The sequence below is a fragment of the Macaca nemestrina genome, chromosome 10, assembly GCF_043159975.1.
Source record: "Macaca nemestrina isolate mMacNem1 chromosome 10, mMacNem.hap1, whole genome shotgun sequence".
Lineage (NCBI taxonomy): Eukaryota > Metazoa > Chordata > Mammalia > Primates > Cercopithecidae > Macaca > Macaca nemestrina.
The window spans coordinates 5,844,202-5,861,334 of NC_092134.1; the positions used below are offsets into that span (position 1 = coordinate 5,844,202).

Here is a 17,133-nt window from a genome sequence, read left to right on the forward strand (position 1 = left end):
TGCTGAGAGGTAGTGGAGGGGGGCAGAGCGGTAGCCTCAATGATAGTTGTGGAAGATACTATAGCATAGCCTGCCTTTGCTGTTGTGTGGCGATTAGGCCTGGTGGAACTGCCATCAATAAACCAAGTGTGATCAGGGTGAGGAACAGGAAAGAAGGAAATATGGGGAAATGGAGTGAATGTCAGGTGGATCAGAGACATACAGTCATGGGGGTCAGGTGTGGTATCAGGAATAATGCAGGGGCCAGCCTGAAACAGTAAGGTCAAGTTGTTTGGACACAAAGGCTACAGGGCGTGGTCCTGCCTCTTGTGTAAGAATTCTGACCACCCAGCCCTGTACTTCGGCTGTGTGTAATGAAAAAGGGTTGGGATGAGTTAGGGAAGGCTAGTGTGGGAGTAGCTTCTAGTGCTGTTTTTAAGGAATGAGAAGAGGAGTGGGGAAAGGATTTAGGATCTATGGGGTCAGCTAGGTTTTCTTTTGTGGATTTATATAATGGTTTAGTCAGGATGGCAAAACCAGGTATCCAAAGGCAAAAGTACCTAAACATGCCTAGAAAGGAAAGGAGTTGTTGCTTTGTAGAAGGGGTTGGGGTTTGGGAGATTAGCCGGACACAATCAACAGGGAGAGCATGTGTGTTTTTATGAAGAATTATGCCAAGATAGGTAACGGATGAGGAAGAAATTTGGGCTTTGGAGGGGGCTACATGATATCCCTTTTAGAATAGATGTTGGAGGAGCAGGAGGGTGTCCTGTTGGGAAGATATGTAGGAGGGGCTATAAAGTAGAAGGTCATGAAAATATTGAATAAGATGAGAAGCAGATGCATGGAAAGAAAGTAAATCATGAGAAAGGGCTTGACTGAAGTAATGAGGGCTGTCCCTGAAGCCTTGCGGCAGTACAGCCCAGGTAAGTTGCTGAGACTGATGAGTGTCAGCATCAGTCCAAGTGAAAGTGAAGAGAGGCTGGGATGAAGGATGCAAAGGAACAGTAAAGGAAGCATGTTTGAGATCCAGAACAGAATAATGGGTTGTGGAGGGAGGTGTTGAGAATAGGAGAGTATACGGGTTTGGCACCACAGAATGGATAGGCAGGACAATTTGGTTGATAAGGCACAGGTCCTGGACCAGCCTGTAAGACTTGTCTGGTTTTGGACAGGTAGGATAGGAGAGTTGTAAGGAGAGTTTGTAGGCTTTAAGAGGCCATGTTGTAACAGGCGGGTAATAACAGGCTTTAACCTTTTTAAAGCCTGCTGTGAGATGGAATACTGGCACTGAGCGGGGTAAGGGTGATTAGGTTTTAGTGGGATGATAAGGGGTGCATGATCAGTTGCCAAGGAGGGAGTAGAGGTTTCCCATACTTGTGGATTAAGGTAGGGAGACACAAAGGGAGGATGTGAAGGAGGCTTTGAACTGGGGAAAAGGGTGGCAGTGAGGTTTGGCTGTAGCCCAGGAATAGTCAGGGAAGCAGATAATTTAATTAAAATGTCTCGACCTAATAAGGGAGCTGGGCAGGTGGGGATAACTAAAAAGGAGTGCATAAAAGAACGTTGTCCAAGTTGGCACCAAAGTTGGGGAGTTTTAAGAAGTTTTGAAACTTCGCCGTAAATACCACAGCAGTTACGGGGACAAGGGAAACAGGCCCTTCAAAAGAAGGTAATGTGGAGTGGGTAGCCTCCATAGAAGTTAAACACGGGTGCTGTCCTCCATGAGGCGGTGCTGTCTTCAGAGAATTTTCCTATTTCTGTCACCTGGGCTCATCCCTGCGTGCCCTGATCTGCCTGTCCATGTACAGCTGCAGCACGTGCTTGATGCCTGTCTAACCAGAGCGTTCTCAGCCATTACACTGACTCAGTGTCACTGTGGGTGGAATGAGATGACAGACATCCTGCAGGTCACAGAAGCACCGTCGGGTAAAATAAAAGCAGCTTCTGCTCTTCCTCCTCCAGTGGCTCATGTTTGACTCCCAAATCCTTCTCAAATTGAGAAATATGTGGGTGTTTTATTTCATTTTCAAGGTTTTTCTCAGGATTTGAAATCTCCTACCTAATAGTTACTGAAGTTTAAGAAAAGCAAAATACAAAACTGCCCCCAAATCTCTGTGCTGCTGTTAATGATCTCCCCTTAGGGTATGGTGCTCAGAAAACCAATGACTAATGATCAGACCAGTTTCTATCCTATCTTCAGGAACCATCTACATAGTTACCATGTTGTGAGAAGCACCAAAACCCCATCTGTAATTCTGCTATGGGCTGCCTGGCGCTGATTCTTAATTTTGCAACCCCTCAGCTCGGCACAAGAGATAGCATCCTATAGTTCACCTGCTGCCACTTGCGTAGGGAATAAAAATAGCAACGGGTCTTCCAGACTCCAGTGTCCAACCCCACACATTTTTAACACCCCTTGCAGGGAATCCATCTCTCTCTCTCTCTCTCTCTCTCCTCTCTTTCTCTCCCTCCATCAGTTCAAACTTTTGCACATGTGTTGGCATCTTTCATGCTTCTGTTAAACCAGAGTATAGTTTTTCTTGTCCAGAGGTTTAGAAGCAAAACAATTTGAGCTGCTAGAAGATAAGGCGATGACTTCCTGTTAGAGTTTATCCATTCTGAGGTTCATTTTTACACTTCTGTGAAAGTGCTTTGATTGATCTCCAGAGCAAAGACACAGCAGTTCCTAATTTGAATGTTTCAGAACCAATTGAGAGCCCTGGTTCAGCCACTGGGATACAGGCCAAGCTGTCAGAACTTGTTTTGCTTTGTTACAGGAGAAGGCTAACGTAGGTGGGTGTGGAGGCTGCAAGGCAGGGATTACACTTCCTGAAACTGCAGCCTTCCGGGAGGGGGTGTGAAAGCAATCACAATAGTGAACACGAAAAGTTTAATGGTGTTATTTGATTGAGACTTCGAAAGGTGAGACTGAAACACAGCACGACTAGTTCATAGGTTGCCTTTTTTTTTCATTATTTCTTTTTTCTTTCAGCAGGTTTTCTTTTCTGTAGCAAAGTGACTGAAGTAAAGTGGATGTTAGGAGATGTGAAAATATGAGAAGAGCTGGAAATAAAGAAATAAAGAGGATCAGTTGTTCAAACATTATAAGCAGGATTTTCCATAAAAGAAAGAGGATAGATGAATTGATTTGTATTTTTATTGATTATTATAGTACCATAGGTATCCATGGGCTTCTTTGATGGCTAAGAATATAAAACTAGGCCAAATATCATGGTTTCTTCCATTTAAAGCCAGAAAAACACCTTTGGCAGAAACAAAATTAGAAGGTGGAAAGTTGCTGTTGGATTGAGATACAATTACCTTGGATGTCCAACAACTTGTGGCAATATCATCTAGTAAATCTAAGTCAACACCAATCTGTTGACTTAGAAGTCCCCCTTCTAGGCATACCCCCAAGATAAATTTGTTCTCCAAAAAACAAAAACAAAAACAAAAACAGTGATTTCTTCATAAGAGCCACATCTGGAAACAACAAAAGTGTCCACAAATAAGAAAACAAATTAACACATCACAGTGTTCATACCATTGAATATTGCAATATAGCAAAAACTGAATATAGCAATAGAAATGAAGTATTTCTACAAAGAGAAATATGCATAAATCTCCCAAACATTAGAAAAAGAGCAGGAGAAGCCAAACACAAAATAATCTATAGTGAATTATTCCCTCCATATGAATTCCAAAAATACCTAAAACTATTGGAGATTAATTATCCTCGCCCCTTCTCTGAAGGGAGAGGTAGCAGTTGGGAATTCATGGGGAAGGCATGGGGAAACATTCTGATATTCTGTTCATATTCTATAATCTGAATAATTAAGTATTTTGGAAGGGGTTACATAGGTGCATAGCATTATGCAAATCTTCATCTAGGTATAGTCTCAAGATTTGGGCATGTTAATATATGAATGTTACACTTCAGTTAAAACAGTTCAGTTTCTTTTAATTCCCCTCAAATAACAATATTAGTGATAATAGCAATTACTGAAACTTTATTATGATAAGAATTTTGCATTAATTTCATCACTTTCTTCCTAGAATGAAGCCTATTTCATAGAAATTTTTAATTTCCAATTCACAGATTATAAAAACTAAGGTTTAGAGAGGCTGACCAAGGTTCCACAGCAGATTAAGTAGCAAAGCCAGGACTGGAACCTAGTTTGCAGTGGAGCTGATCTTAAGGGAAGCAACTGGAAGCAAAGTAGATGCAACTGGTTGGTGTTACTCTACCTTCCTCCAGAAATGATGCAAATGTGTTTTCAGGAAGGCAGCATGTTTTATGTGTTCGTGTGTGTTTGTGTGTGTGTGTGTGTGTGTGCGCGCGCGCGCCTGCCTGTGTGTAAGCCTTCTATTGCCAACACTTTCTGCCTTGACTGTAGTCAAAAAAATGAAAACACATGTTCAATTTGACAAAGTCTATTTTGTGATACATCTCCTTTTTCTTGGAGCTGAGGACACAGGTGAGCCATGTGACCAATACATTCCCAACAAGTTTTCCATGCAGAGATGAGTGATGGCCAGAAGCAGGAGACATCCACACTGACCATGACCTTGACTGACTACCAGACCTCAATCTAAGCAGGATAAGTCTTGATCACCCAAGGGCTTGACAAATGTATCTTTTTAACCACATCTTCTCCATAGGTTAGGTAAATAGGGATTATGTGGAGATGAATTATAGCAAGATGATTTTCAAATACTCAGATAAACATAAGTTTCGATAAATGTATGTTTCACTCCAAAAGTTAGTTATATATTGGATTCTTAGGACATGTTTAAAGTAAATTATTAAATTGCCTTTACTGGTTTTCATCCCCGTGGTAGTATTTCAACTCCCAGAAAGATATGGAAGTCCTTGGGAAAGTTTGTGATTTTTACACTAAACCAAGAGCACTTTTGGCACTTCATGAATAGGGATAGGGGATTTTGAATACACTAAAGTGAATGATCAGTCCCAGACAGTAGAGTCATGTCAGCCCAAATATCTATCATGCCTCCTCAGAGGATCTCTGCGACAGAGGCAATGAGGTACTCTGTTCTAGTTGGAAATGCCTTACTCCTGCAGGTGAAACCACTTAACAATCTTCTTATAACAGTGCAATTACATCCATCTATCTATACATGGATCATATATATATATATATTTCACTATATGCGTGTTTCCAATCTTCCTCCTACCCCAACTCAACATTCCTGCATGCCTTGCCAAGTTTCCAATGTTTTCTCACATTCCTGAGTGTTCCTGCCTCAACAGATGTTCTTCTTTGTACTTTCTCAGAAGAGAATCAGGGGGAGAGAAGCTAAAATGGTAATGACAAGAGGCATATTTGCAGAAGATAATTTTTCAAAAAGTTGGGAGCAGAACTGGAACAGCTGTGGAAGAAGGGTCAACGTTAATCCCCTCTTCCAAAGAGCAAGCATATCAAGTTGTTGTCAGGAACCATGAGTATTAGCAGGTGCATGAAGAGAACTGATACCAAGCTATGCATGTAGCCAATCCAACCAACTTTTTTCATACCTTTTGTTAGGGTAGAGTCCTTAACATGCTGATCAGAGAGGGTACCCATCCTATTCAGGGAGACATGGTACAAAGAAGCTTCTTGAAGCACATAGTCATCAATCAGGCTTACACATATTTGCAGGAGAACACAGGTGCTATCTTACATGTTTAGCTCTAGTTTATGAATGAGTAAAGCAACAAGTGATTTATGTGTCCTGTCAAATAAGAACCCCCCAAAAATGCATAATCTTCTGGTATCTCATATAATTCTAGGCATATATTTTATGTATGATACTGCTGATAGTCCCTCTTTTGATTTTTTTATCTCTTTATAGCATTGGTTACCATAGAGACAAACATAACACTGCCCTGGGCAATGCTTATGGAAATGTATCAGTAAAAGTGAACATCAGTTTATTAGGTAATGACTTTTCCTGTTTACACAATTAACTCTCAGAAGGTAGCCTGTTTATGAAACATACATAAATAAGCCACATGGGTGAAGTCACTGTTCATGTGCTCAAGCATTCAGACGGCTAGACAATTAAAAGTAAATGACCTGTGCTGCTATTCAATATTGACTCTTCTAACAATTCAGTATCTAGGTTGACGTATTTCTAGATCCCAATTACTCAGCAGCTAAATGTTTGAATTGTTTCATACTTAGCTTTCAATAACTGTGAAATATTTTCAGCCTCTCGTGTTTGAAACAGGCTATGAATTTTTGTTTGTGTTGCTATGGTGATCTATAGTGTCACCATTTTAATAACCACATCAAATGCAGGCATTAAGTAGCAATGTAATACCTCTACATAATTTAACACCAACTATAACAACCTGTGATATAATTGAAAATATTTCATAAGGAAATTTAAAGTAAATAGAAATAAATTACCCCAAGACTGAAACATAAATATTTGAGGAATGAGCATGAACACTGATGATAGAAAAATCCCTTTCTAATAATTGGTGCAAATCCATGGTTAGTTGTAACCAGACCAGTTTTTGTTTTCTATCTTGCAAATAGAGAAAATTAAACACATACAAATTATTAGGGCAGGAGGCATCAGGACCTTTTTCTACAGACTTCAGTGATGCATTTATAGTCATTAACTCTTGGATCATGGGTCATTAGTCTTTGGCAATACTGAAGACTGAAGTTGTATGGTAGATTCCTTAATGAGCTGATGAGAGGGAGACTCTTGTCATCCAAAGGAGATCTAGTGGCTTAAACTAGAAATGAGGTCATTTCATATTTCCTTCACCATGTATGTTTTCCTCCTGCTTGATGAAGGGACTTGCCTGTCTCTTCACAGCCAATTCCCAAGTGAAGATGAGTTGGCAACTGGTCAGATGTGGGGCCCTGAAACATGGACCACAGAGTGGGTGAGCCAAGGTAGGAGATACAGAAGGTGAAGCAAGATGCTGAGAAGGAAAAGAATAAAATTATCTCCTGAAAAACAAACATACAAATCCCTTTCTCATTCCCAAGGGAACCATTAATTTGATTCAAGAGTCCTCTTTTCCTTGTACTTCAGAAAAGCTGACCTAATTGCCAGCTCCAAGATGCACAAACCCAGCATCCTGTTGATGACAATGTTTGGTCCAAGGGTAAACACATGTCCTGAGTTGCCTCAATCAGACTAAAGGAAGGGACCTCATAGTTTTTGATTAGGGAAATGATTATTTTCTCTCTCCTTTTGACTCTCTGTGATCAAGTGAGCACATAGGTCAAATGAAAATTCTAGTGCAGGGCTCCCCAATCCCGGTCTATAGCCTATCAGGAACTGGGCCACACACAGCAAGAGGTAAGCAGCAAGTGAGCCACTGAAGCTTCATCTGTATTTACAGCCACTCCCCATCATTTGCATTACCTTCTGAGCTTCACCTCCTGTCAGAGCAGTGGCAGCATGAACCCAAATGTTAACTGCATATGCGAGGGATCTAGGTTGCATGCTCCTTATGAGAATTTAATGCATGATGATCTGTCATGGTACCCCATCCCTCCCAAATGGGACTATCTAGGTGCAGGAAAACAAGCTCAGGGCTCCTACTGATTCTATATTATAGTGAGTGGTATACTTATTTCATTATATGTTACAACATAATAATAATAGAAATAAAAATATGCAATAAATATAATTTACTTGAATCATCCTGAACCCATCCCCCCAACCTGCCCCAGTCTGTGGAAAAATTATCTTCCATGAAACCAGTCCCTGGTACCAAAAAGGTTGGGGACTGCTGTTCTAGTGGACACCTGAACAGAGAGAGAAAAAGAGCCCTATGTATTAAGGATTTGGTTGAACAGCTGAAGTGACTGAAGTTGGAGGATTTCCTTCTTTGGGCTTTGCAATGTGAGCTACTGATTTTCGTGTTATTTTAAATAGGTGCGAGGCAGCCTTCTCAAGATCTGTAGCTGGAAGCAGCATCTTGTCTGCTACAAGGCTACAGCAGTCAAGTAAAATATCCATATTCCCTTGATTCAAGGAGCTTTCAGCTCTAGGGAAAACATGACATCTTCATGGTCTGGCCTTGAGCCTGAGGAGCACTGAGAAGTCACTCCAGGGAAGATGCTGTTCTAGAAGAGAAGCAGGACCCTAAAACACCTCAGTGCACTCCATAAAATGGTTGGGGCAAGTCAGATGTGTGGCGCTGACTTGGAGGCCCTCTCTGGAGTGCGGAGTTGACTTGGAGGCCCTCTCTGGAGGACAACAAATGTGTTTCCTACATTATGACCCCTAAAAGAAAGACACATAGTGGCGATGTCAGTCAGTGTCCTTTTCGTGGTTTCCAGTAAACAGTTGGAATAATTTGTGAAATCTTAAGGCTAGTATTAATAAAGAACATTATTGCCACCCACAGGCCTGAAAGATAAACAAGACAAAGTGCTTCCTACAACCTGGAGACCGAGAAGGCTGCCAGGCAGGAGCTGTGATTGCAGCTGAAAGATGCAGCCAGTCTTTAGCAACTCCACATGGAGGAAGCCAGGAAAATAAATACTCAAATCAATCACAATTTCTTTTTCTGCTATTTCTTGTCCATGCTCTGAATTTTTCAAAATCGACTAGAAGCTAGAGAGCAAGGGAGACCTTTGGTGAATCTACTCTGAATATGGGGCACAGAGCAACGGGGAGAGACGTGATCAGGAGACACCCAGTTTAGGTGCCTGCCTCTTCCTCGTTAACAACTTCTGTTTCACTCAGTGTTCCTTTGTGCCCAGCTGAAAAACTGCATTCTCCATTCTCTTACATTTGCTGTGACTATGATGTGGAACTGGAACTAACAAAAAGGAAGAACAACAGAGGAGGTGCAAGAAGCAAGAGAGGGAAAGCACCGTGGTGGAACAGTGGCTGATAGTTTTCTGGTAGAATGGTATAAAAACATTTAATAATGAGCATGTTCCATATCCAGTGATTTTACTTATTTTTTAATTTTGATAGTTAAGTATTTAAGTGTTCCTTTTGTGCCAGGGAATGTATTATGGACCAAAAAGTAATGAAATAAAGATGCTATTTCACTTCCTGCACTCATGGAATATGTTAATGTGGAGAAAGGGAAGACAAACGATATCCATATATCTATATTTATATATCCTTCTGATAAAGATGATGCCAGTAAAGCAAAGCAGAATGATGCCAGTAAAGCACAGTAAAGCAAAGCGGAATGAAATGCATGAAAATTGCCAATCTGTAAGTGACAGATCTAAATAGTCAGAAAGAGCCTCTTTTGAGGACAAATTGTTGGCAGGTAGCTGGAGAAGAGCAGAAATAACAGCTTTCCTGGGGCTACAGTTCCTTCTTGGAATGCTATCCACACATACAAACTTTTTTCCCCCTTCTTTATGTGGATCAAATACATATACAAAAAAAAAAATGCAATACATCTTCAGGCTTGAGGAATAAAAGTTCTCTTAGAGAAGTTTAGGTCCACATTCACAACATCTATAGAAATAAAATCCACATTGTTTAGTGCAAAGGGTTGGCTACTGGGAAAAGACTTGGTTGCCATATCAGGAGAGCCTGTGGAATTTATCAAAGAGCGTTGTTGCTTATCCTGTGGTTTCCTGTATTCACCAAAGCAATGTATCACCAGACGACAGAAGTAAAACTCTTCTTCTTTTTTCTCTGTGGTTCACTTAATGGAGATAAAGCTTCCCAGTAGAGCAGCCAGTGAAGTGTACTCTTTCCTAATAACCTGATGAAAGACACGTGAAAAGATGGAACATAATTGGACCAATCCCTCATCCTGGAGCAAAGTCTAGCTGATTTCAGCAGGATTCACATATTATGGACAAGAAAAATAGGTACCTGAATTATAAGCAACGGAGATTCTGGTAGTGTTATCTAGCATTATTACAACAATGGCTGCCTTATAGAATACATCACCACTGCAAGCCAGTTTATTGCTACATTAATTCACAAAACAGGGGCAATATTAAATACACGTAATATTAAATACAAATATTATTAAATACATACTTATTAGACATTTTTCAGGATTAAAAAAGGTACAAAGGTGTGTTTATCATAGTGCCTGGCATAGCAAGTTTTCTAATTGTGATATTGTTGTTGTTAACATAACTTATTTAACCTACACGCATTGTTAAGCATGTTTTTTTCCTGCTAAATGTAGGGTCTTGACAATTTTTTCATCAGAAGAGGTGAATTTTCAGAATATCAAAGTTGTTCAGGCCTTTGTAAATCAGTCTGCTTAAGGATTACTTACATATCATAGTCAATATTTGGGTATCTGAATCCAAATTGTGCTACTGATGTTTTATATACAGTTTAATACAAAACTTTAGACAAGTGAAATTTAACCAACTTTATATGAGAAAAAAACAATTCATAAATAAGGCAGCACTCCAAACCAGAAGACGTTTAGACAGCTCCGCTCAGCAGTCGTAAGCAGCAAATTTGTACAGGCTGAACAAGTAAGCAAAGGAGAAAAGTTACTCGGTTGGCCTCACCTAAGGGGCTGCCTTATTTGAGCATCATGTAATGAGACATTTGCCTTATTTGGGCATAGTCTCGCTAGCTGGAAGCCTGTGATTTGCTGAAATCTGGCTATCTGCTACAAAAAATTTACTCCTAATTTAGGTTTGGGTTTATGTACTAAATCAGGCTGTGATTTATTATGCAGGAACTCAAAACACAGAAACCACCTCAGGTTGTCTTCCTGCTTACTTAACAGTGCTGACAGGTATGAAAGAAAATAGAATCTCAAGACCCCGAACTCACCACGCCAAAGAAAAGTGAAGCTGGGAAACTAAGTCATGCAATACTGCCTTCCTTTTGTTTCCAAACAGCTGTAATTTCACAATCCTGTGTCCTAGATTCATCCAGAAGCCAGGTTCCCATAAAAAAAGAAGGTCACATATCTCCCCAGATGGCCTCCCTCACACATTGCTCCCAAGGAAATTCCTTGCCAGTTGCTGAATCTTCCAGGATACACAGCTCCTCCAGAAGTTAGCCCTAAAACAGTTCTGCTGAATCTCACTCTGACAATGTCAGTTACCAGCTTATCTTCATAGGACAAGGAGAATATTAAAAATCCACCATGGGCCTATCCTAAGAAGAACTCATTATTGACTTTCCTCTACTCCCTCTTTTCACATGTAAAAATGCAGATTTACTAGGGTAAATGGAGCTTCACAAGAATGTAAGCATCTACCACTGCCTACCCTCACTTTTTTTCCTCTCCTACTTGCTGTTTCCCCTTTAAATACTGAGGTTCCCAAAACCCTCTTCCGAAAAAGCACAGGTCACAGATGCTCCTGTGATCCTGTATTTGTTCCTAGACGTGACCTTGACCTTGGCTAGATAAGCCTCTATGGATTGAGGTCTGCCTCAGTGATGTTTTGAACACAGGGTTTGTCCAACACTAACTGAGAAGTTGGTGACTGAGGATACAGAAGTCAGGACTAGCAATTCCCTTGAATAGGCAGGAGATGATAGCCTGCCCCATGCACAAATGACTGGTGAACAGGAGGGCTTACATAGGAACATGACCCTTTACCTATGGTAACGGGAGGAAAGCAGAGTTCACCACACAGAGCAGCAGGATTGACCTTGGCCACCTCTGCTGTCTCATAAAGTAAGCAAGGCCGTAGGGTAAAATTCACACAACTGAAGTCAGTGCATCCCCAGGTGTCTTCCTCCCCTAATGTGGGGTGTTGCTCCTGTTGGTTTTTCTCTGCGTGAGTCCTGACCTGGGTAACTTCAAGTCTTCTTGTTGTTTTCTTTTTTTTCATTTTTCCCCCTTGAGACAGGGTCTTCCTCTTTTGCCCAGGCTGGCATGCAGTGATGCAATCTTGGCTCACTGTAGCCTCCACTTCTTAGTCTCAATCAATCCTTCCACCTCAGCCTCCCCAGTAATTGGTACTACTGGCCTGCACCACCATGCCCAGCTATTTTTTGTGTACAAAATATACAGAATATATATACACATACACACACATATATACTTTTTATTTTGGTAGGGAGTCTTGCTATGCTGCCCACGTTGGTCTTGAATTCTTGAGCTCAAGCAATTCACCTGCCTCAGCCTCCCAAAGTGCTGGGATTACAGGCATGAGCCACCGTCCCAGCTACCCAAGTCATCTTGAAAGACCCCCTACTTGGGGGACTTGACCACCATGGTTTGGCCTTTGGCTTGAGGTTCAGGGAGCTATTAGGGACACCTCAGAAGGAACAGATCCTGCCCTCTGGGACTCGCAGGCTCTGGAGCTCCCTCTGCTTCAGGCCCAGGTGCTGGGACAGGCGTGCTCCTAGGCAGGGAGAGGGTGGTATCCGAGGCCCGTTTCTCCTAGCCACGCCTGGAGGCGTGGTTTCTGGGTCTGAATCAAGGTGCCCGCGCCTCGTCGTCTTCCCGCCAACTCCCAGCTCTCAAAAAGGGGAGGCTTCCAGGGGCGCACCCAACTCCCACCAGGGGCCAGGTCTCCCTCGGGACGCCCTGCGACTCTAGGCGGCGGGTTTCTGGAATCCACGCTGGACATGGCCCGCAGCTAGACTCCCTCCCGGGCTGAATCCACGGTGTCGTGCTGCGGGTCTACACGGCCGCCAGCGTCCTCCCCGCCATGTCTCCACACCACGCCTGATTGGCAACCCGCGGGGCGACTACTTCGTCCGCATGTCTCCTGGAGGTACTGGGCACATCCTCCGGGTCCTGAGGCTGCGACCTGGCGCTCCGGGTCCTGGGGTGCTGGGGACCGCCCAGCAGCCCAGTCCTCTTCATCATCGTCCTGCGCTCGCCTGCAGCGCCGCCGACAGCTGCAGAGAGCAAGGCCGGAGACTATCCCGCGCGCAGGCGCACACGGCGGCCAAGAGGGCGGGGGCGGGGCCTCATGCCGCGGTAGTTCGGGCCAGGCTGGTGGGTTCCCTTGCGCAGGCGCAGACGGCGAGGCTCACGTTCTCGCGAGAGGGTGGTGGTGGCCCCGGGTGCGTGAGAGACGCCTGCGCACAGGCGCAGACGGCGGGGGTAGGGTTGGGCGAGCGGTAGGGGCGACCTGGACGCAGGTCCGTGGTGCAGGTGCGTGGTCATAGGAGCATGTGGACCGTCCCTGAGGCGTTACAGCCGTCCCTGAGGGGTTACAGTTGATAATCTCATTATTCCTACAGTCTCTAAAAGTGTTTTTGTGTTTTTCTTTGTTTTGCTATAGATGTGGAAATGCATCTTGTTCTAGTACATCACATTCCAGGGAACAAAGAATTCCTTTACAAAGCCGGGTGTCGTCATTTTCTTAGAAGAACCACTGCAACGGTAATCAAAGTTGACTCTGCTGGAAAGGCAGGGGAGACGGAAATGATAACATAAGCAGCCGGCTGTGTCATTTCTAACATTTGTATCTTTTTTTCCCAGTAATTCGTGCCCACGGCTGAGTTTAGAGTCACCTGCTTGTTTACCTACTCGCGCACACACACACATACATAAAATATAGTAAACCCTACTGATAAATCAGAATTCCCATCACAGATTGCCTTTCATTTCTAATTAATGGAGACTTCTAAAGAGGGAAAGCTGTGAGGAAGCATTCCCTAAATAGCAAGTGCATACGAAATGTTTTTATTGCATGTAACTTATATGAAGGTGCCAACAGTAAGGCTTCATCAAGTTTTAGTTTATTTGTGGAAAACTGATTTCCAATTTAAGCCATTTATTAATTCCGTGTTTCAGAGAAACTTGACCGAGCACTTGCCATGCTTCCGGCACCGTTCAAGGCAACAGGGTTATGGTCTTGAATAAGAGAGACAGAGTTCTCATCTCTAGACAGACTGGCAGTAAGCCCGAAAATAGATCAATACACAATATAATTTCAGATAGTGACTTTTTGCTACAAAGCCAAAAGTAAATCAAGGTGAGCAGATAGCGTATTTTTAGAGGAGGTGCTACTTGAGATAGACACGTGAGGCTTACGTCTTACTCATGCAACCTGCCTTTCGAATGGAGGTGGAGTGCTGTACTTTGCATTGTTCTCATCCCAGGACTGTCAGACATTACAGAACAAAGGAGAGAATTGGCAATACTTGCACTGTCTCTTAAAGCTTCAGTCCAGAAATGATATTCACCACCGTTGCACATATTTCACTGGTCAAAACAAGCTGCAAAGCTAAACTGACCTTCAAACGAGGGAGAGCATGTAGAATCCCACCATGTGCCCCAAATAAGAGAAAGCTAGAATATGTATGAGCAGTCCTAATGATTATAACACATGAAAACATCTCCCCAAAATAACTGCCTGGAGAGGACAGTATACTCTTCTCATTTCCCTTAAATTGAAAGGCAAACTGGTTATAAATACAGAATATTTCAGGATGGTGCAGCCACAGTGAAAAATGTAACTCGAAGGAGAGGGGTTGGGGTAGTGGTAGTGGTGGTGGTTCTGCACATTGAGTATTTATTTTCAGACTGCCACGACCTTTCTACGCCATGCTACTATAATTTGCATGTATAGTTATTCATGATCCTGTATGCTATGGAGGGCAACAAGATAGCATCCTAAGCAGTAGTTTACAGAGCAAGCAACTGTGAATACCAGATGCAAAGTTTGGCATGAAGCTGGGGTTGGGAAATATAATCAAAGCTCTCACAGTGATAAATGAGGTACATAATTTTATGTCTGTCACTGGATAGCTTTGAAATATTAACCATCAAAAACCTCTCTGAACTGTAAAGTTTTGCAAGCAGATATCTCTTCTGCGTAATGAAGGTGGAAAGAAAACAGTTACATCTGGAACAAAAGCATTGCTCATGAAGTGGAAGTGTAATTTTGTCTTGTGACAGTAATGCAATATTGTCAAAAAGTCAGATCTACATAAGGAAAAAAAGATCATCAGAAAAAGATAAAAATATTGTTGTTTCTTGTAATTGGACTAAAAGGTAACTGTTAAAGTAATGATATTAACAATACATTGGGTGATTATAGTTTTTAGATAAGTAAAGTCAGTAACGGCAATGTCATAAGGGATGGGAAGGAAGAATCAGTCATATTATATTGGAAGATTTCTGTACTACATGTGAAATAGCATAATGATATTTGAAGGTGGACTTCAATTATTTATGAATGTATATTGCAAACTCTAGGGCAAGCACACACAAAAATTAAAAAGAACTATAATTCACATACTAAGACCAAATAAAATATGGAATCAAATAAAATGCCCAATTAACACCAGAAAAGGGGAGGGGAGGGGCCAAGATGGCCGACTGGAAGCAGATGCATTTGGAGGCTCCAAAAAAAACCACAAAAAACCATAATAAGTGTGTGAATCCTTCACTGGCAACCAAGGTATCCAGATTCTCTTATCAAAATTGACTAGAAGGGTGGCGTGACTCACGGAGAGAAGGAAGACCAGTGTGGCATGGCAGCCCACCTGAGAGCCACCGCGACCCCCTACCCCCAGCCAAGGGAGGCAGTGAGTGAGCATGCCACCCAGCCTAGGAAACTGTGCTTTTCCCACGTAAGTGTGCAACCCACAGATTGGAAGATCCCACTCGCGAACCCACCCCACCAGGGCCTAGCCTGCCAACCTTGGAACATGCAGATTCTTACAGCCTCTCAGCTGGAATCTGCTTAAGCCTGAGGAACTCAACTCCTAAGGGGAGGGGTGACCAACACCTGCTTCAGCTGCCTGCTCCCTAAGCCTTTTAGCTCCTTGGGGGAGGGGCAGCAGCCAGCACTGGGACTTGCAACTGCCTAACAAGCTAAGCTCCATGGGCAGGGGAAGGGCAGACCCATTTCCATAGCTCCAGGCTGCGTTTTTCTCCTGCTGGAGCCAAGGAGGCTGGACAGCTTGGTCCCAAGACTTATCCCCACAACTCAATGCACCAGCTGTGCCAGTCTGTGGCCAGATTGGCTCTTCAGGTCTAACCCTGACCCATCCTTCTTCAGTGGGTGGGGCTTCCCTGCAGGACCTCCAATAACTCCAGCCAGAGGATCTCCCTGGGCCTGAGCCCCTAGGGGGAGGGGTGGCCACAGTCTCTGCAGATCACAGACTTAGCCTCTCCTCCTGGTAGTTCTGAGGAATCTGGTCAGCCCAGACAAGTGGGCTCTTCCACACACCCTCTCCACCAAGGAACAAAGTGCTTCGTTAAATGGGTCCTGCTCCCTGTGTCACCCAACTGGGTGAGACCCTCCAACAGGGGTTGTTAGACACCCTATACAGGAGCAATCCTACAGGCATCAGGTTGGTGCCCCTTAAGGTCAGAGGCCCCAGAAGAAGGAACAGGAACACATTTTGGCTGCTCTCCAGCCTCCTTGAGTGGCATCTCCAGGCACAGGACTGAATCAGATGAATAAGACCTGAAGTGAACCCCCAGCAAATTGTAGCCGACCTACAGGAGAGGGACCTGACTATTGAAAGAAAAACAAACAAGTAGAAAGTGACAACAACAGCATCAACAACAACAAAAACAACAAAAAGGCCCCCACAAAACCCCATCCAAGGGTCAGCAGCCTCAAAAACCAAAACTAGACAAACTCATGAAGATGAGAAAGAATCAATGAAAAAATGCGGAAAACCCAAAAGGCCAGAGTGTCTCCTCTTCTCCAAATGAACCCAGCATCTCTCCATAAAGGACACAGAACTGGACGGATGATCAGATGGATGAATTGACAGAAGTAGGATTCAGAAGATGGGTAATAAAAAACTATGATGAGCTTTCCTTTTATGAGCTAAAGGAGCATGTTCTAACCCAAAGCAAAGAAGCTAAGGACCTTGATAAAATGTTAGAAGAATTGCTAATGAAAATAACAAGTTTAGAAAGGAATGTAAATGACCTGATGAAGCTGAAAAACACAGCACGAGAACTTTCGGAAGCATACACAAGTATCAACAGCTGAAATGGCCAATTGGAAAAAAGAATATCAGAGTTTGAAGACCACCTTACTGACATAAGACATGCAGACAAGAATAGAGAAAAAAAGAATGAAAAGGAATGAACAAAGTGTCCAGGAAATATGGGACTTCATAACAAGACTGAACCTACAGTTCAGTTGATTGGAGTACCTGAAGGAGACAGGGAGAATGGAAACAATCTGGAAAACACACTTCAGGATATTATCCAGGAGAATTTCCCCAACCTAGCAAGACAGGCCAACATGCAAATTCAGGAAATACAGAGAGCACCAT

At 42.9% G+C, this 17,133-nt stretch overlaps 1 protein-coding gene across 1 annotated transcript in view; it reads left to right on the forward strand.

Annotated features, from left to right (window-relative positions):
• Positions 1-865: 865 nt before the first annotated feature.
• LOC105493450 (uncharacterized) overlaps positions 866-17,133 on the forward strand; it is a 39,609-nt gene continuing 23,341 nt past the window's right edge. Inside the window, exons 1-5 of the mRNA XM_071070569.1 lie at positions 866-905; positions 6,817-6,886; positions 7,039-7,111; positions 12,514-13,033; positions 13,164-13,264. Coding sequence (XP_070926670.1) covers positions 866-905; positions 6,817-6,886; positions 7,039-7,111; positions 12,514-13,033; positions 13,164-13,264 — 804 coding nt within the window. The remainder of the gene's footprint in view (positions 906-6,816; positions 6,887-7,038; positions 7,112-12,513; positions 13,034-13,163; positions 13,265-17,133) is intronic.